The 19,305-nt window shown below is 51.8% G+C and overlaps 1 protein-coding gene across 2 annotated transcripts in view; it reads right to left on the bottom strand.

The window, feature by feature from the left end:
* Positions 1 to 19,305, bottom strand: part of LOC115118452 (myotubularin-like) — a 52,829-nt gene that overhangs the window by 11,904 nt on the left and 21,620 nt on the right. For both annotated transcript variants that reach the window (XM_065025286.1, XM_065025287.1), the window contains exons 12-13: positions 18,987 to 19,100; positions 1,282 to 1,458 (exon numbers count right to left, since the gene is read on the bottom strand). In XM_065025286.1, the coding sequence (XP_064881358.1) occupies positions 1,282 to 1,458; positions 18,987 to 19,100 (291 nt within the window). The remainder of the gene's footprint in view (positions 1 to 1,281; positions 1,459 to 18,986; positions 19,101 to 19,305) is intronic.

The raw sequence follows: 19,305 nt of genomic DNA, 5'->3' as shown, positions 1-19,305 counted from the left end.
GTTTTTGATGGTAGGTCACTCTGGTAGATCTACATTATGATCAAATAGCCACAGTAGCCTACCTGACCAATGTTAAAACTAACTTAAAGTGGGTACAGCCTGTGTTCACAAACCTGCGCCAGAAGTTTCCTCAGTGATGACATTTCTTTTTGAGGGAACATTGGTCACAAGGTAACTCCAATTCTGATTGGCCCAGACTGTTTGGCTATAGTTGGTTCAGTGCTGTGTATCCAGTGTTGTAGCTAAATCCCAACAGCGTTAAGTTAGATGGAGATTTTTTTTTATATACCATATTATTGATCCATCATTGATTCACTACTTTCCACAAACCTAAAAGCATTGTATTGGTGGAGGCAGGGGCCTTTTTCAAATCAGTGAAGGGAAGTGAACAAGTGCATACTCTGGTAGGAAGAAGTGATCATTCAGACATACTGGAACAAAAGTACATGTTGTCGAACGCCAGGGTTCGAACGGATACTGTAACCCCAGTAATTCTATTGTATCTTAATTGTCGAATGCCAGGGTTCCAGCGGATACTGTAACCCCAGTAATTCTATTGTATCTTAATTGTTGAATGCCAGGGTTCAAACGGATACTGTAACCCCAGTAATTCTATTGTATCTTAATTGTCGAATGGCTGGGTTCAAACGGATACTGTAACCCCAGTAATTCTATTGTAACTTAATTGTCGAATGCCAGGGTTCAAACGGATACTGTAACCCCAGTAATTCTATTGTATTCTATTCATTTACCTGTTGTCGGATGCCAGGGTTCAAACGGATACTGTAACCCCAGTAATTCTATTGTATTCTATTCATTTACCTGTTGTCGGATGCCAGGGTTCAAACGGATACTGTAACCCCAGTAATTCTATTGTATTCTATTCATTTACCTGTTGTCGGATGCCAGGGTTCAAACGGATACTGTAACCCCAGTAATTCTATTGTAACTTAATTGTCGAATGCCAGGGTTCCAGCGGATACTGTAACCCCAGTAATTCTATTGTAACTTAATTGTCGAATGCCAGGGTTCCAGCGGATACTGTAACCCCAGTAATTCTATTGTAACTTAATTGTCGAATGCCAGGGTTCCAGCGGATACTGTAACCCCAGTAATTCTATTGTATTCTATTCATTTACCTGTTGTCGGATGCCAGGGTTCAAACGGATACTGTAACCCCAGTAATTCTATTGTAATTCTATTCATTTACCTGTTGTCGGATGCCAGGGTTCAAACGGATACTGTAACCCCAGTAATTCTATTGTAATTCTATTCATTTACCTGTTGTCGGATGCGAGGGTTCCAGCGGATGTAGTAAGTCACCCAGAGTTCTAGGTGTCTCATGCTGGCTACAGGGTAGAGGACTCTATTGGACTCTGGGGTGTAGAAGGGGTTCTGGTAGAAGGACAGATCACTGTTTACCAATGACCACAGAGACACCGTCTTAGACCGCAACTCCTGGGGAGAGCGAGAGGGGGGAGAGAACGGTTATAATAATTTAGGAGGGTTAGAGAGAGAAGTTAACCAGGGACCACAGAGACACCGTCTTCGACCACAACTCCTCTGGAGAGAGAGATGGAGAAGATCATTAATATGGTCTTTTAGCAGACACTTATGTGCAGCAGTAAGCAGGAAACATACATCTATTCAGGATGACCCGATTGGATCAAACCCACAAATGATCTGAGCCATCGGAATCACAGAGGGAATATGAAGGATTCTGGAACAATAATTAGAGTCTCATGGAGCCTCTCGTCTGTGTGTCATAGAGAGCATTATTACGGCACCTCAGAACCAGTGATGCGTCCCATCGCTCTTCTGCTCTACTTCACATGATCAAGATGGAGGGAGGAGGGGAGGGTGGAGGGAGGAGGGGAGGTGGAGGGAGGAGGGGAGGTGGAGGGAATAGAAAGACAAAGAAAGGGTATGAGATTGAGGTAGAGCAGGGGTGTCGAACTCATTTCCCCATCGGGCCGCATTCGGTCTTCACAGAGGTCCGAAGGGACATATTTACTATGTTATCTGTCTCGCTATCATTTGGGATGACTGTCAACAAGCTGAGCAGAGGAGTGAAGAGACTGTCAACAAGCTGGGCAGAGTGAAGAGACTGTCAACAAGCTGGGCAGAGGAGTGAAGAGACTGTCAACAAGCTGAGCAGAGGAGTGAAGAGACTGTCAACAAGCTGAGCAGAGGAGTGAAGAGACTGTCAACAAGCTGGGCAGAGGAGTGAAGAGACTGTCAACAAGCTGGGCAGAGGAGTGAAGAGACTGTCAGCAAGCTGGGCAGAGGAGTGAAGAGACTGTCAGCAAGCTAGGCAGAGTGAAGAGACTGTCAACAAGCTAGGCAGAGGAGTGAAGAGACTGTCAACAAGCTGAGCAGAGGAGTGAAGAGACTGTCAACAAGCTGAGCAGAGGAGTGAAGAGACTGTCAACAAGCTGGGCAGAGGAGGGAAGAGACTGTCAGCAAGCTGAGCAGAGGAGTGAAGAGACTGTCAACAAGCTGAGCAGAGGAGTGAAGAGACTGTCAACAAGCTGAGCAGAGGAGTGAAGAGACTGTCAACAAGCTGAGCAGAGGAGTGAAGAGACTGTCAACAAGCTGAGCAGAGGAGTGAAGAGACTGTCAACAAGCTGAGCAGAGGAGTGAAGAGACTGTCAACAAGCTAGGCAGAGGAGTGAAGAGACTGTCAACAAGCTGAGCAGAGGAGTGAAGAGACTGTCAACAAGCTGAGCAGAGGAGTGAAGAGACTGTCAACAAGCTGAGCAGATGAGTGAAGAGACTGTCAACAAGCTGAGCAGAGGAGTGAAGAGACTGTCAACAAGCTGAGCAGAGGAGTGAAGAGACTGTCAACAAGCTAGGCAGAGGAGTGAAGAGACTGTCAACAAGCTGAGCAGAGGAGTGAAGAGACTGTCAACAAGCTGGGCAGAGGAGTGAAGAGACTGTCAACAAGCTGGGCAGAGGAGTGAAGAGACTGTCAACAAGCTGAGCAGAGGAGTGAAGAGACTGTCAGCAAGCTGGGCAGAGGAGGGAAGAGACTGTCAACAAGCTGGGCAGAGGAGGGAAGAGACTGTCAACAAGCTGAGCAGAGGAGTGAAGAGACTGTCAACAAGCTGGGCAGAGGAGTGAAGAGAATGTCAGCAAGCTGAGCAGAGGAGTGAAGAGACTGTCAACAAGCTGGGCAGAGGAGTGAAGAGACTGTCAACAAGCTGAGCAGAGGAGTGAAGAGACTGTCAACAAGCTGAGCAGAGGAGTGAAGAGACTGTCAACAAGCTGAGCAGAGGAGTGAAGAGACTGTCAACAAGCTGGGCAGAGGAGTGAAGAGAATGTCAACAAGCTGAGCAGAGGAGTGAAGAGACTGTCAACAAGCTGAGCAGAGGAGTGAAGAGACTGTCAACAAGCTGGGCAGAGGAGTGAAGAGACTGTCAACAAGCTGAGCAGAGGAGTGAAGAGACTCAACAAGCTAGGCAGAGTGAAGAGACTGTCAGCAAGCTAGGCAGAGGAGGGAAAAGACTGTCAGCAAGCTGGGCAGAGGAGTGAAGAGTCTGTCAACAAGCTGAGCAGAGGAGTGAAGAGACTGTCAGCAAGCTGACAGAGGAGTGAAGAGACTGTCAGCAAGCTGAGCAGAGGAGGGAAGAGACTGTCAGCAAGCTGAGCAGAGGAGTGAAGAGACTGTCAACAAGCTGGGCAGAGGAGTTAAGAGACTGTCAGCAAGCTGGGCAGAGGAGTGAAGAGACTGTCAACAAGCTGAGCAGAGGAGTGAAGAGACTGTCAGCAAGCTGGGCAGAGGAGGGAAGAGACTGTAAACAAGCTGAGCAGAGGAGTGAAGAGAGTCAGCAAGCTGGGCAGAGGAGGGAAGAGACTGTCAACAAGCTAGGCAGAGTGAAGAGACTGTCAACAAGCTGGGCAGAGGAGGGAAGAGACTGTCAGCAAGCTAGGCAGAGTGAAGAGACTGTCAGCAAGCTAGGCAGAGGAGGGAAGAGACTGTCAACAAGCTGGGCAGAGGAGTGAAGAGACTGTCAGCAAGCTGAGCAGAGGAGGGAAGAGACTGTCAACAAGCTGGGCAGAGGAGGGAAGAGACTGTCAACAAGCTGAGCAGAGGAGTGAAGAGACTGTCAACAAGCTAGGCAGAGGAGTGAAGAGAATGTCAGCAAGCTGAGCAGAGGAGTGAAGAGACTGTCAACAAGCTGGGCAGAGGAGTGAAGAGACTGTCAACAAGCTGAGCAGAGGAGTGAAGAGACTGTCAACAAGCTGAGCAGAGGAGTGAAGAGACTGTCAACAAGCTGAGCAGAGGAGTGAAGAGACTGTCAACAAGCTGGGCAGAGGAGTGAAGAGAATGTCAACAAGCTGAGCAGAGGAGTGAAGAGACTGTCAACAAGCTGAGCAGAGGAGTGAAGAGACTGTCAACAAGCTGGGCAGAGGAGTGAAGAGACTGTCAACAAGCTGGGCAGAGGAGTGAAGAGACTGTCAACAAGCTGAGCAGAGGAGTGAAGAGACTGTCAACAAGCTGAGCAGAGGAGTGAAGAGACTGTCAACAAGCTGAGCAGAGGAGTGAAGAGACTGTCAACAAGCTGGGCAGAGGAGTGAAGAGAATGTCAACAAGCTGAGCAGAGGAGTGAAGAGACTGTCAACAAGCTGAGCAGAGGAGTGAAGAGACTGTCAACAAGCTGGGCAGAGGAGTGAAGAGACTGTCAACAAGCTGAGCAGAGGAGTGAAGAGACTCAACAAGCTAGGCAGAGTGAAGAGACTGTCAGCAAGCTAGGCAGAGGAGGGAAAAGACTGTCAGCAAGCTGGGCAGAGGAGTGAAGAGTCTGTCAACAAGCTGAGCAGAGGAGTGAAGAGACTGTCAGCAAGCTGGACAGAGGAGTGAAGAGACTGTCAGCAAGCTGAGCAGAGGAGGGAAGAGACTGTCAGCAAGCTGAGCAGAGGAGTGAAGAGACTGTCAACAAGCTGGGCAGAGGAGTTAAGAGACTGTCAGCAAGCTGGGCAGAGGAGTGAAGAGACTGTCAACAAGCTGAGCAGAGGAGTGAAGAGACTGTCAGCAAGCTGGGCAGAGGAGGGAAGAGACTGTAAACAAGCTGAGCAGAGGAGTGAAGAGACTGTCAGCAAGCTGGGCAGAGGAGGGAAGAGACTGTCAACAAGCTAGGCAGAGTGAAGAGACTGTCAACAAGCTGGGCAGAGGAGGGAAGAGACTGTCAGCAAGCTAGGCAGAGTGAAGAGACTGTCAGCAAGCTAGGCAGAGGAGGGAAGAGACTGTCAACAAGCTGGGCAGAGGAGTGAAGAGACTGTCAGCAAGCTGAGCAGAGGAGGGAAGAGACTGTCAACAAGCTGGGCAGAGGAGGGAAGAGACTGTCAACAAGCTGAGCAGAGGAGTGAAGAGACTGTCAACAAGCTAGGCAGAGGAGTGAAGAGAATGTCAGCAAGCTGAGCAGAGGAGTGAAGAGACTGTCAACAAGCTGGGCAGAGGAGTGAAGAGACTGTCAACAAGCTGAGCAGAGGAGTGAAGAGACTGTCAACAAGCTGAGCAGAGGAGTGAAGAGACTGTCAACAAGCTGAGCAGAGGAGTGAAGAGACTGTCAACAAGCTGGGCAGAGGAGTGAAGAGAATGTCAACAAGCTGAGCAGAGGAGTGAAGAGACTGTCAACAAGCTGAGCAGAGGAGTGAAGAGACTGTCAACAAGCTGGGCAGAGGAGTGAAGAGACTGTAAACAAGCTGAGCAGAGGAGTGAAGAGACTCAACAAGCTAGGCAGAGTGAAGAGACTGTCAGCAAGCTAGGCAGAGGAGGGAAAAGACTGTCAGCAAGCTGAGCAGAGGAGTGAAGAGACTGTCAGCAAGCTGGGCAGAGGAGTGAAGAGTCTGTCAACAAGCTGAGCAGAGGAGTGAAGAGACTGTCAGCAAGCTGGGCAGAGGAGTGAAGAGACTGTCAGCAAGCTGGGCAGAGGAGTGAAGAGACTGTCAGCAAGCTGAGCAGAGGAGGGAAGAGACTGTCAGCAAGCTGAGCAGAGGAGTGAAGAGACTGTCAACAAGCTGGGCAGAGGAGTTAAGAGACTGTCAGCAAGCTGGGCAGAGGAGTGAAGAGACTGTCAACAAGCTGAGCAGAGGAGTGAAGAGACTGTCAGCAAGCTGGGCAGAGGAGGGAAGAGACTGTAAACAAGCTGAGCAGAGGAGTGAAGAGACTGTCAGCAAGCTGGGCAGAGGAGTGAAGAGACTCAACAAGCTGAGCAGAGGAGTGAAGACTGTCAGCAAGCTGGGCAGAGGAGGGAAGAGACTGTCAACAAGCTAGGCAGAGTGAAGAGACTGTCAACAAGCTGGGCAGAGGAGGGAAGAGACTGTCAGCAAGCTAGGCAGAGTGAAGAGACTGTCAGCAAGCTAGGCAGAGTGAAGAGACTGTCAGCAAGCTAGGCAGAGGAGGGAAGAGACTGTCAACAAGCTGGGCAGAGGAGTGAAGAGACTGTCAGCAAGCTGAGCAGAGGAGGGAAGAGACTGTCAGCAAGCTGAGCAGAGGAGGGAAGAGACTGTCAGCAAGCTGAGCAGAGGAGTGAAGAGACTGTCAACAAGCTGGGCAGAGGAGTTAAGAGACTGTCAGCAAGCTGGGCAGAGGAGTGAAGAGACTGTCAACAAGCTGAGCAGAGGAGTGAAGAGACTGTCAGCAAGCTGGGCAGAGGAGGGAAGAGACTGTCAACAAGCTGAGCAGAGGAGTGAAGAGACTGTCAGCAAGCTGGGCAGAGGAGTGAAGAGACTCAACAAGCTGAGCAGAGGAGTGAAGAGACTGTCAGCAAGCTGGGCAGAGGAGGAAGAGACTGTCAACAAGCTAGGCAGAGTGAAGAGACTGTCAACAAGCTGGGCAGAGGAGGAAGAGACTGTCAGCAAGCTAGGCAGAGTGAAGAGACTGTCAGCAAGCTAGGCAGAGTGAAGAGACTGTCAGCAAGCTAGGCAGAGGAGGGAAGAGACTGTCAACAAGCTGAGCAGAGGAGGGAAGAGACTGTCAGCAAGCTGGGCACAGGAGGGAAGAGACTGTCAGCAAGCTGGGCAGAGGAGGGAAGAGACTGTCAACAAGCTGGGCAGAGGAGTGAAGAGACTGTCAACAAGCTGAGCAGAGGAGTGAAGAGACTGTCAACAAGCTGGGCAGAGGAGTGAAGAGACTGTCAACAAGCTGAGCAGAGGAGTGAAGAGACTGTCAACAAGCCGAGCAGAGGAGTGAAGAGACTGTCAACAAGCTGGGCAGAGGAGTGAAGAGACTGTCAACACACCGGGCAGAGGAGGGAAGAGACTGTCAACAAGCTAGGCAGAGTGAAGAGACTGTCAACAAGCTGGGCAGAGGAGGGAAGAGACTGTCAGCAAGCTAGGCAGAGTGAAGAGACTGTCAACAAGCTGGGCAGAGGAGGGAAGAGACTGTCAACAAGCTGAGCAGAGGAGGGAAGAGACTGTCAACAAGCTAGGCAGAGTGAAGAGACTCAACAAGCTGGGCAGAGGAGGGAAGAGACTGTCAGCAAGCTGAGCAGAGGAGTGAAGAGACAGTCAACAAGCTAGGCAGAGTGAAGAGACTGTCAGCAAGCTAGGCAGAGGAGGGAAGAGACTGTCAACAAGCTGAGCAGAGGAGGGAAGAGACTGTCAGCAAGCTGGGCAGAGGAGGGAAGAGACTGTCAAGCAAGCTGGGCAGAGGAGGGAAGATACTGTCAGCAAGCTGGGCAGAGGAGGGAAGAGACTGTCAGCAAGCTGGGCAGAGGAGGGAAGAGACTGTCAACAAGCTGGGCAGAGGAGTGAAGAGACTGTCAACAAGCTGGGCAGAGGAGGGAAGATACTGTCAACAAGCTGGGCAGAGGAGTGAAGAGACTGTCAACAAGCTGAGCAGAGGAGGGAAGAGACTGTCAACAAGCTGAGCAGAGGAGTGAAGAGACTGTCAACAAGCTGAGCAGAGGAGTGAAGAGACTGTCAGCAAGCTGGGCAGAGGAGTGAAGAGACTGTCAGCAAGCTAGGCAGAGTGAAGAGACTGTCAACAAGCTAGGCAGAGGAGTGAAGAGACTGTCAGCAAGCTGGGCAGAGGAGGGAAGAGACTGTCAACAAGCTGAGCAGAGGAGTGAAGAGACTGTCAGCAAGCTGGGCAGAGGAGTGAAGAGACTCAACAAGCTGAGCAGAGGAGTGAAGAGACTGTCAGCAAGCTGGGCAGAGGAGGGAAGAGACTGTCAACAAGCTAGGCAGAGTGAAGAGACTGTCAACAAGCTGGGCAGAGGAGGGAAGAGACTGTCAGCAAGCTAGGCAGAGTGAAGAGACTGTCAGCAAGCTAGGCAGAGTGAAGAGACTGTCAGCAAGCTAGGCAGAGGAGGGAAGAGACTGTCAACAAGCTGAGCAGAGGAGGGAAGAGACTGTCAGCAAGCTGGGCAGAGGAGGGAAGAGACTGTCAGCAAGCTGGGCAGAGGAGGGAAGAGACTGTCAACAAGCTGGGCAGAGGAGTGAAGAGACTGTCAACAAGCTGAGCAGAGGAGTGAAGAGACTGTCAACAAGCTGGGCAGAGGAGTGAAGAGACTGTCAACAAGCCGAGCAGAGGAGTGAAGAGACTGTCAACAAGCTGGGCAGAGGAGTGAAGAGACTGTCAACACACCGGGCAGAGGAGGGAAGAGACTGTCAACAAGCTGGGCAGAGGAGGGAAGAGACTGTCAACAAGCTGAGCAGAGGAGGGAAGAGACTGTCAACAAGCTAGGCAGAGTGAAGAGACTCAACAAGCTGGGCAGAGGAGGGAAGAGACTGTCAGCAAGCTGAGCAGAGGAGTGAAGAGACAGTCAACAAGCTAGGCAGAGTGAAGAGACTGTCAGCAAGCTAGGCAGAGGAGGGAAGAGACTGTCAACAAGCTGAGCAGAGGAGGGAAGAGACTGTCAGCAAGCTGGGCAGAGGAGGGAAGAGACTGTCAAGCAAGCTGGGCAGAGGAGGGAAGATACTGTCAGCAAGCTGGGCAGAGGAGGGAAGAGACTGTCAGCAAGCTGAGCAGAGGAGGGAAGAGACTGTCAACAAGCTGGGCAGAGGAGGGAAGAGACTGTCAACAAGCTGAGCAGAGGAGTGAAGAGACTGTCAACAAGCTAGGCAGAGGAGTGAAGAGAATGTCAGCAAGCTGAGCAGAGGAGTGAAGAGACTCAACAAGCTGGGCAGAGGAGTGAAGAGACTGTCAACAAGCTGAGCAGAGGAGTGAAGAGACTGTCAACAAGCTGAGCAGAGGAGTGAAGAGACTGTCAACAAGCTGAGCAGAGGAGTGAAGAGACTGTCAACAAGCTGGGCAGAGGAGTGAAGAGAATGTCAACAAGCTGAGCAGAGGAGTGAAGAGACTGTCAACAAGCTGAGCAGAGGAGTGAATAGACTGTAAACAAGCTGAGCAGAGGAGTGAAGAGACTCAACAAGCTAGGCAGAGTGAAGAGACTGTCAGCAAGCTAGGCAGAGGAGGGAAAAGACTGTCAGCAAGCTGAGCAGAGGAGTGAAGAGACTGTCAGCAAGCTGGGCAGAGGAGTGAAGAGTCTGTCAACAAGCTGAGCAGAGGAGTGAAGAGACTGTCAGCAAGCTGGGCAGAGGAGTGAAGAGACTGTCAGCAAGCTGGGCAGAGGAGTGAAGAGACTGTCAGCAAGCTGAGCAGAGGAGGGAAGAGACTGTCAGCAAGCTGAGCAGAGGAGTGAAGAGACTGTCAACAAGCTGGGCAGAGGAGTTAAGAGACTGTCAGCAAGCTGGGCAGAGGAGTGAAGAGACTGTCAACAAGCTGAGCAGAGGAGTGAAGAGACTGTCAGCAAGCTGGGCAGAGGAGGGAAGAGACTGTAAACAAGCTGAGCAGAGGAGTTAAGAGACTGTCAGCAAGCTGGGCAGAGGAGTGAAGAGACTCAACAAGCTGAGCAGAGGAGTGAAGAGACTGTCAGCAAGCTGGGCAGAGGAGGGAAGAGACTGTCAACAAGCTAGGCAGAGTGAAGAGACTGTCAACAAGCTGGGCAGAGGAGGGAAGAGACTGTCAACAAGCTAGGCAGAGGAGTGAAGAGAATGTCAGCAAGCTGAGCAGAGGAGTGAAGAGACTCAACAAGCTGGGCAGAGGAGTGAAGAGACTGTCAACAAGCTGAGCAGAGGAGTGAAGAGACTGTCAACAAGCTGAGCAGAGGAGTGAAGAGACTGTCAACAAGCTGAGCAGAGGAGTGAAGAGACTGTCAACAAGCTGGGCAGAGGAGTGAAGAGAATGTCAACAAGCTGAGCAGAGGAGTGAAGAGACTGTCAACAAGCTGAGCAGAGGAGTGAAGAGACTGTCAACAAGCTGGGCAGAGGAGTGAAGAGACTGTAAACAAGCTGAGCAGAGGAGTGAAGAGACTCAACAAGCTAGGCAGAGTGAAGAGACTGTCAGCAAGCTAGGCAGAGGAGGGAAAAGACTGTCAGCAAGCTGAGCAGAGGAGTGAAGAGACTGTCAGCAAGCTGGGCAGAGGAGTGAAGAGTCTGTCAACAAGCTGAGCAGAGGAGTGAAGAGACTGTCAGCAAGCTGGGCAGAGGAGGGAAGAGACTGTCAGCAAGCTAGGCAGAGTGAAGAGACTGTCAGCAAGCTAGGCAGAGTGAAGAGACTGTCAGCAAGCTAGGCAGAGGAGGGAAGAGACTGTCAACAAGCTGGGCAGAGGAGTGAAGAGACTGTCAGCAAGCTGAGCAGAGGAGGGAAGAGACTGTCAGCAAGCTGAGCAGAGGAGGGAAGAGACTGTCAGCAAGCTGAGCAGAGGAGTGAAGAGACTGTCAACAAGCTGGGCAGAGGAGTTAAGAGACTGTCAGCAAGCTGGGCAGAGGAGTGAAGAGACTGTCAACAAGCTGAGCAGAGGAGTGAAGAGACTGTCAGCAAGCTGGGCAGAGGAGGGAAGAGACTGTCAACAAGCTGAGCAGAGGAGTGAAGAGACTGTCAGCAAGCTGGGCAGAGGAGTGAAGAGACTCAACAAGCTGAGCAGAGGAGTGAAGAGACTGTCAGCAAGCTGGGCAGAGGAGGGAAGAGACTGTCAACAAGCTAGGCAGAGTGAAGAGACTGTCAACAAGCTGGGCAGAGGAGGGAAGAGACTGTCAGCAAGCTAGGCAGAGTGAAGAGACTGTCAGCAAGCTAGGCAGAGTGAAGAGACTGTCAGCAAGCTAGGCAGAGGAGGGAAGAGACTGTCAACAAGCTGAGCAGAGGAGGAAGAGACTGTCAGCAAGCTGGGCAGAGGAGGGAAGAGACTGTCAGCAAGCTGGGCAGAGGAGGGAAGAGACTGTCAACAAGCTGGGCAGAGGAGTGAAGAGACTGTCAACAAGCTGAGCAGAGGAGTGAAGAGACTGTCAACAAGCTGGGCAGAGGAGTGAAGAGACTGTCAACAAGCTGAGCAGAGGAGTGAAGAGACTGTCAACAAGCCGAGCAGAGGAGTGAAGAGACTGTCAACAAGCTGGGCAGAGGAGTGAAGAGACTGTCAACACACCGGGCAGAGGAGGGAAGAGACTGTCAACAAGCTAGGCAGAGTGAAGAGACTGTCAACAAGCTGGGCAGAGGAGGGAAGAGACTGTCAGCAAGCTAGGCAGAGTGAAGAGACTGTCAACAAGCTGGGCAGAGGAGGGAAGAGACTGTCAACAAGCTGAGCAGAGGAGGGAAGAGACTGTCAACAAGCTAGGCAGAGTGAAGAGACTCAACAAGCTGGGCAGAGGAGGGAAGAGACTGTCAGCAAGCTGAGCAGAGGAGTGAAGAGACAGTCAACAAGCTAGGCAGAGTGAAGAGACTGTCAGCAAGCTAGGCAGAGGAGGGAAGAGACTGTCAACAAGCTGAGCAGAGGAGGAAGAGACTGTCAGCAAGCTGGGCAGAGGAGGGAAGAGACTGTCAAGCAAGCTGGGCAGAGGAGGGAAGATACTGTCAGCAAGCTGGGCAGAGGAGGGAAGAGACTGTCAGCAAGCTGGGCAGAGGAGGGAAGAGACTGTCAGCAAGCTGGGCAGAGGAGGGAAGAGACTGTCAACAAGCTGGGCAGAGGAGTGAAGAGACTGTCAACAAGCTGGGCAGAGGAGGGAAGAGACTGTCAACAAGCTGGGCAGAGGAGTGAAGAGACTGTCAACAAGCTGAGCAGAGGAGGGAAGAGACTGTCAACAAGCTGAGCAGAGGAGTGAAGAGACTGTCAACAAGCTGAGCAGAGGAGTGAAGAGACTGTCAGCAAGCTGGGCAGAGGAGTGAAGAGACTGTCAGCAAGCTAGGCAGAGTGAAGAGACTGTCAACAAGCTAGGCAGAGGAGTGAAGAGACTGTCAGCAAGCTGGGCAGAGGAGGGAAGAGACTGTCAACAAGCTGAGCAGAGGAGTGAAGAGACTGTCAGCAAGCTGGGCAGAGGAGGAAGAGACTCAACAAGCTGAGCAGAGGAGTGAAGAGACTGTCAGCAAGCTGGGCAGAGGAGGGAAGAGACTGTCAACAAGCTAGGCAGAGTGAAGAGACTGTCAACAAGCTGGGCAGAGGAGGGAAGAGACTGTCAGCAAGCTAGGCAGAGTGAAGAGACTGTCAGCAAGCTAGGCAGAGTGAAGAGACTGTCAGCAAGCTAGGCAGAGGAGGGAAGAGACTGTCAACAAGCTGAGCAGAGGAGGGAAGAGACTGTCAGCAAGCTGGGCAGAGGAGGGAAGAGTGTCAACAAGCTAGGCAGAGTGAAGAGACTCAACAAGCTGGGCAGAGGAGGGAAGAGACTGTCAGCAAGCTGAGCAGAGGAGTGAAGAGACAGTCAACAAGCTAGGCAGAGTGAAGAGACTGTCAGCAAGCTGGGCAGAGGAGTGAAGAGACTGTCAGCAAGCTAGGCAGAGTGAAGAGACTGTCAACAAGCTAGGCAGAGGAGTGAAGAGACTGTCAGCAAGCTGGGCAGAGGAGGGAAGAGACTGTCAACAAGCTGAGCAGAGGAGTGAAGAGACTGTCAGCAAGCTGGGCAGAGGAGTGAAGAGACTCAACAAGCTGAGCAGAGGAGTGAAGAGACTGTCAGCAAGCTGGGCAGAGGAGGGAAGAGACTGTCAACAAGCTAGGCAGAGTGAAGAGACTGTCAACAAGCTGGGCAGAGGAGGGAAGAGACTGTCAGCAAGCTAGGCAGAGTGAAGAGACTGTCAGCAAGCTAGGCAGAGTGAAGAGACTGTCAGCAAGCTAGGCAGAGGAGGGAAGAGACTGTCAACAAGCTGAGCAGAGGAGGGAAGAGACTGTCAGCAAGCTGGGCAGAGGAGGGAAGAGTGTCAACAAGCTAGGCAGAGTGAAGAGACTCAACAAGCTGGGCAGAGGAGGGAAGAGACTGTCAGCAAGCTGAGCAGAGGAGTGAAGAGACAGTCAACAAGCTAGGCAGAGTGAAGAGACTGTCAGCAAGCTAGGCAGAGGAGGGAAGAGACTGTCAACAAGCTGAGCAGAGGAGGGAAGAGACTGTCAGCAAGCTGGGCAGAGGAGGGAAGAGACTGTCAAGCAAGCTGGGCAGAGGAGGGAAGATACTGTCAGCAAGCTGGGCAGAGGAGGGAAGAGACTGTCAGCAAGCTGGGCAGATTAGGGAAGAGACTGTCAGCAAGCTGGGCAGAGGAGGGAAGAGACTGTCAACAAGCTGGGCAGAGGAGTGAAGAGACTGTCAACAAGCTGGGCAGAGGAGGGAAGAGACTGTCAACAAGCTGGGCAGAGGAGTGAAGAGACTGTCAACAAGCTGAGCAGAGGAGGGAAGAGACTGTCAACAAGCTGAGCAGAGGAGTGAAGAGACTGTCAACAAGCTGAGCAGAGGAGTGAAGAGACTGTCAGCAAGCTGGGCAGAGGAGTGAAGAGACTGTCAGCAAGCTAGGCAGAGTGAAGAGACTGTCAACAAGCTAGGCAGAGGAGTGAAGAGACTGTCAACAAGCTGAGCAGAGGAGGGAAGAGACTGTCAACAAGCTGAGCAGAGGAGGGAAGAGACTGTCAACAAGCTGAGCAGAGGAGTGAAGAGACTGTCAACAAGCTGAGCAGAGGAGTGAAGAGACTGTCAGCAAGCTGGGCAGAGGAGTGAAGAGACTGTCAGCAAGCTAGGCAGAGTGAAGAGACTGTCAACAAGCTGGGCAGAGGAGTGAAGAGACTGTCAACAAGCTGAGCAGAGGAGGGAAGAGACTGTCAACAAGCTGAGCAGAGGAGGAAGAGACTGTCAACAAGCTGAGCAGAGGAGTGAAGAGACTGTCAACAAGCTGGGCAGAGGAGTGAAGAGACTGTCAACAAGCTGAGCAGAGGAGTGAAGAGACTGTGAACAAGCCGGGCAGAGGAGTGAAGAGACTCAACACGCTGGGCAGAGGAGGGAAGAGACTGTCAACACGCCGGGCAGAGGAGTGAAGAGACTGTCAACAAGCTGGGCAGAGGAGTGAAGAGACTGTCAACAAGCTGGGCAGAGGAGTGAAGAGACTGTCAACAAGCTGGGCAGAGGAGGGAAGAGACTGTCAACAAGCTGGGCAGAGGAGTGAAGAGACTGTCAACAAGCTGAGCAGAGGAGTGAAGAGACTGTCAACAAGCTGAGCAGAGGAGGGAAGAGACTGTCAGCAAGCTGAGCAGAGGAGGGAAGAGACTGTCAGCAAGCTGGGCAGAGGAGTGAAGAGACTGTCAGCAAGCTGGGCAGAGGAGTGAAGAGACTGTCAGCAAGCTGAGCAGAGGAGGGAAGAGACTGTCAGCAAGCTGAGCAGAGGAGTGAAGAGACTGTCAACAAGCTGGGCAGAGGAGTTAAGAGACTGTCAGCAAGCTGGGCAGAGGAGTGAAGAGACTGTCAACAAGCTGAGCAGAGGAGTGAAGAGACTGTCAGCAAGCTGGGCAGAGGAGGGAAGAGACTGTAAACAAGCTGAGCAGAGGAGTGAAGAGACTGTCAGCAAGCTGGGCAGAGGAGGGAAGAGACTGTAAACAAGCTGGGCAGAGGAGTGAAGAGACTCAACAAGCTGAGCAGAGGAGTGAAGAGACTGTCAGCAAGCTGGGCAGAGGAGGGAAGAGACTGTCAACAAGCTAGGCAGAGTGAAGAGACTGTCAACAAGCTGGGCAGAGGAGGGAAGAGACTGTCAGCAAGCTAGGCAGAGTGAAGAGACTGTCAGCAAGCTAGGCAGAGTGAAGAGACTGTCAGCAAGCTAGGCAGAGGAGGGAAGAGACTGTCAACAAGCTGGGCAGAGGAGTGAAGAGACTGTCAGCAAGCTGAGCAGAGGAGGGAAGAGACTGTCAGCAAGCTGAGCAGAGGAGTGAAGAGACTGTCAACAAGCTGGGCAGAGGAGTTAAGAGACTGTCAGCAAGCTGGGCAGAGGAGTGAAGAGACTGTCAACAAGCTGAGCAGAGGAGTGAAGAGACTGTCAGCAAGCTGGGCAGAGGAGGGAAGAGACTGTCAACAAGCTGAGCAGAGGAGTGAAGAGACTGTCAGCAAGCTGGGCAGAGGAGTGAAGAGACTCAACAAGCTGAGCAGAGGAGTGAAGAGACTGTCAGCAAGCTGGGCAGAGGAGGGAAGAGACTGTCAACAAGCTAGGCAGAGTGAAGAGACTGTCAACAAGCTGGGCAGAGGAGGGAAGAGACTGTCAGCAAGCTAGGCAGAGTGAAGAGACTGTCAGCAAGCTAGGCAGAGTGAAGAGACTGTCAGCAAGCTAGGCAGAGGAGGGAAGAGACTGTCAACAAGCTGAGCAGAGGAGGGAAGAGACTGTCAGCAAGCTGGGCAGAGGAGGGAAGAGACTGTCAGCAAGCTGGGCAGAGGAGGAAGAGACTGTCAACAAGCTGGGCAGAGGAGTGAAGAGACTGTCAACAAGCTGAGCAGAGGAGTGAAGAGACTGTCAACAAGCTGGGCAGAGGAGTGAAGAGACTGTCAACAAGCTGAGCAGAGGAGTGAAGAGACTGTCAACAAGCCGAGCAGAGGAGTGAAGAGACTGTCAACAAGCTGGGCAGAGGAGTGAAGAGACTGTCAACACACCGGGCAGAGGAGGGAAGAGACTGTCAACAAGCTAGGCAGAGTGAAGAGACTGTCAACAAGCTGGGCAGAGGAGGGAAGAGACTGTCAGCAAGCTAGGCAGAGTGAAGAGACTGTCAACAAGCTGGGCAGAGGAGGGAAGAGACTGTCAACAAGCTGAGCAGAGGAGGGAAGAGACTGTCAACAAGCTAGGCAGAGTGAAGAGACTCAACAAGCTGGGCAGAGGAGGGAAGAGACTGTCAGCAAGCTGAGCAGAGGAGTGAAGAGACAGTCAACAAGCTAGGCAGAGTGAAGAGACTGTCAGCAAGCTAGGCAGAGGAGGGAAGAGACTGTCAACAAGCTGAGCAGAGGAGGGAAGAGACTGTCAGCAAGCTGGGCAGAGGAGGGAAGAGACTGTCAAGCAAGCTGGGCAGAGGAGGGAAGATACTGTCAGCAAGCTGGGCAGAGGAGGGAAGAGACTGTCAGCAAGCTGGGCAGAGGAGGGAAGAGACTGTCAGCAAGCTGGGCAGAGGAGGGAAGAGACTGTCAACAAGCTGGGCAGAGGAGTGAAGAGACTGTCAACAAGCTGGGCAGAGGAGGGAAGAGACTGTCAACAAGCTGGGCAGAGGAGTGAAGAGACTGTCAACAAGCTGAGCAGAGGAGGGAAGAGACTGTCAACAAGCTGAGCAGAGGAGTGAAGAGACTGTCAACAAGCTGAGCAGAGGAGTGAAGAGACTGTCAGCAAGCTGGGCAGAGGAGTGAAGAGACTGTCAGCAAGCTAGGCAGAGTGAAGAGACTGTCAACAAGCTAGGCAGAGGAGTGAAGAGACTGTCAGCAAGCTGGGCAGAGGAGGGAAGAGACTGTCAACAAGCTGAGCAGAGGAGGGAAGAGACTGTCAGCAAGCTGGGCAGAGGAGTGAAGAGACTCAACAAGCTGAGCAGAGGAGTGAAGAGACTGTCAGCAAGCTGGGCAGAGGAGGGAAGAGACTGTCAACAAGCTAGGCAGAGTGAAGAGACTGTCAACAAGCTGGGCAGAGGAGGGAAGAGACTGTCAGCAAGCTAGGCAGAGTGAAGAGACTGTCAGCAAGCTAGGCAGAGTGAAGAGACTGTCAGCAAGCTAGGCAGAGTGAAGAGACTGTCAGCAAGCTAGGCAGAGGAGGGAAGAGACTGTCAACAAGCTGAGCAGAGGAGGGAAGAGACTGTCAGCAAGCTGGGCAGAGGAGGGAAGAGACTGTCAGCAAGCTGAGCAGAGGAGTGAAGAGACAGTCAACAAGCTAGGCAGAGTGAAGAGACTGTCAGCAAGCTAGGCAGAGGAGGGAAGAGACTGTCAGCAAGCTGAGCAGAGGAGTGAAGAGACAGTCAACAAGCTAGGCAGAGTGAAGAGACTGTCAGCAAGCTAGGCAGAGGAGGGAAGAGACTGTCAACAAGCTGAGCAGAGGAGGGAAGAGACTGTCAGCAAGCTGGGCAGAGGAGGGAAGAGACTGTCAAGCAAGCTGGGCAGAGGAGGGAAGATACTGTCAGCAAGCTGGGCAGAGGAGGGAAGAGACTGTCAGCAAGCTGGGCAGATTAGGGAAGAGACTGTCAGCAAGCTGGGCAGAGGAGGGAAGAGACTGTCAACAAGCTGGGCAGAGGAGTGAAGAGACTGTCAACAAGCTGGGCAGAGGAGGGAAGAGACTGTCAACAAACTGGGCAGAGGAGTGAAGAGACTGTCAACAAGCTGAGCAGAGGAGGGAAGAGACTGTCAACAAGCTGAGCAGAGGAGTGAAGAGACTGTCAACAAGCTGGGCAGAGGAGTGAAGAGACTGTCAGCAAGCTAGGCAGAGTGAAGAGACTGTCAACAAGCTAGGCAGAGGAGTGAAGAGACTGTCAACAAGCTGAGCAGAGGAGGGAAGAGACTGTCAACAAGCTGAGCAGAGGAGGGAAGAGACTGTCAACAAGCTGAGCAGAGGAGTGAAGAGACTGTCAACAAGCTGAGCAGAGGAGTGAAGAGACTGTCAGCAAGCTGGGCAGAGGAGTGAAGAGACTGTCAGCAAGCTAGGCAGAGTGAAGAGACTGTCAACAAGCTGGGCAGAGGAGTGAAGAGACTGTCAACAAGCTGAGCAGAGGAGGGAAGAGACTGTCAACAAGCTGAGCAGAGGAGTGAAGAGACTGTCAACAAGCTGAGCAGAGGAGTGAAGAGACTGTCAACAAGCTGGGCAGAGGAGTGAAGAGACTGTCAACAAGCTGAGCAGAGGAGTGAAGAGACTGTGAACAAGCTGGGCAGAGGAATGAAGAGACTCAACACGCCGGGCAGAGGAGGGAAGAGACTGTCAACACGCCGGGCAGAGGAGTGAAGAGACTGTCAACAAGCTGGGCAGAGGAGTGAAGAGACTGTCAACAAGCTGGGCAGAGGAGTGAAGAGACTGTCAACAAGCTGGGCAGAGGAGGGAAGAGACTGTCAACAAGCTGGGCAGAGGAGTGAAGAGACTGTCAACAAGCTGAGCAGAGGAGTGAAGAGACTGTCAACAAGCTGAGCAGAGGAGGGAAGAGACTGTCAACAAGCTGAGCAGAGGAGGGAAGAGACTGTCAACAAGCTGGGCAGAGGAGGGAAGAGACTGTAAACGTAGGTCCATTATCATTCTACACAGTTTGGATTTGGCTTTGGCTTTAGTCATTAAAATGTCCATTGAGCACCACCCACGAGCCTGATTGAATGGGCTCGCGGGCCGGATGACATGTAAAATAGAATGTAAATAGTGAGTTGGCAGAGGAAAATATTGTAGAGGGATGGAAAGACCCAGCTAACACATTTAGTTAACTGGAAGTTGTGGGAACGTTCATTTTTGGTTTCCCCATTGGACTGGTGTTTTCTTGCATTTTTTTATGGAAAGTTCTCTTAAATGTTGCGGGAACATTACTTTAAATAGAATCCAGAGGAAACCTGCTGAAAACATTATGCTGTACTGAAATTCCCACCTAAACAACCAAGGCTCTCACCAAGCTCTAAGAAATATACGGTTCTCAGAACATTATGTGCTAGCTGGGAATTGGAGAGTGCAATATAAGATACATGTAGAAAGACGGGCAGAGAGAGAGAGAGAGAGAGAGAGAGACAGAGACACAGAGCTTGGACAAACAAGACAAACAACTTACGTTAGTGTCCCTGGCACGCTCACAGTTGTAGAGGAAGGTTCCAAAGCGACAGCTGAACAGGTGGTCCAGGATGGTCACTAGGAGACGCTCGTTAAACTCAAACGCTGTCGGGAACTGGAAGAGAAGGGGAGAGAGAGGTTTAAACCCATAGGCTTTTTCGCAGTAAATTCTTCCTCCATTCCTTGCATCCGCTCTCCTCACTTCCTTCTCAATATGAATTGGAGAAGAAGGTTTGAGGGGAGGGACCTTGGACCTTCTCGTCCAATACGGTTGATGAAGTCAGAAGAACGTGCAAAGACAAATGAAGATAAAGCGCTAC

Source organism: Oncorhynchus nerka, linkage group LG12 (genome assembly GCF_034236695.1).
Source record: "Oncorhynchus nerka isolate Pitt River linkage group LG12, Oner_Uvic_2.0, whole genome shotgun sequence".
NCBI lineage: Eukaryota > Metazoa > Chordata > Actinopteri > Salmoniformes > Salmonidae > Oncorhynchus > Oncorhynchus nerka.
This window is presented reverse-complemented; position numbering and strand designations above follow the sequence as displayed.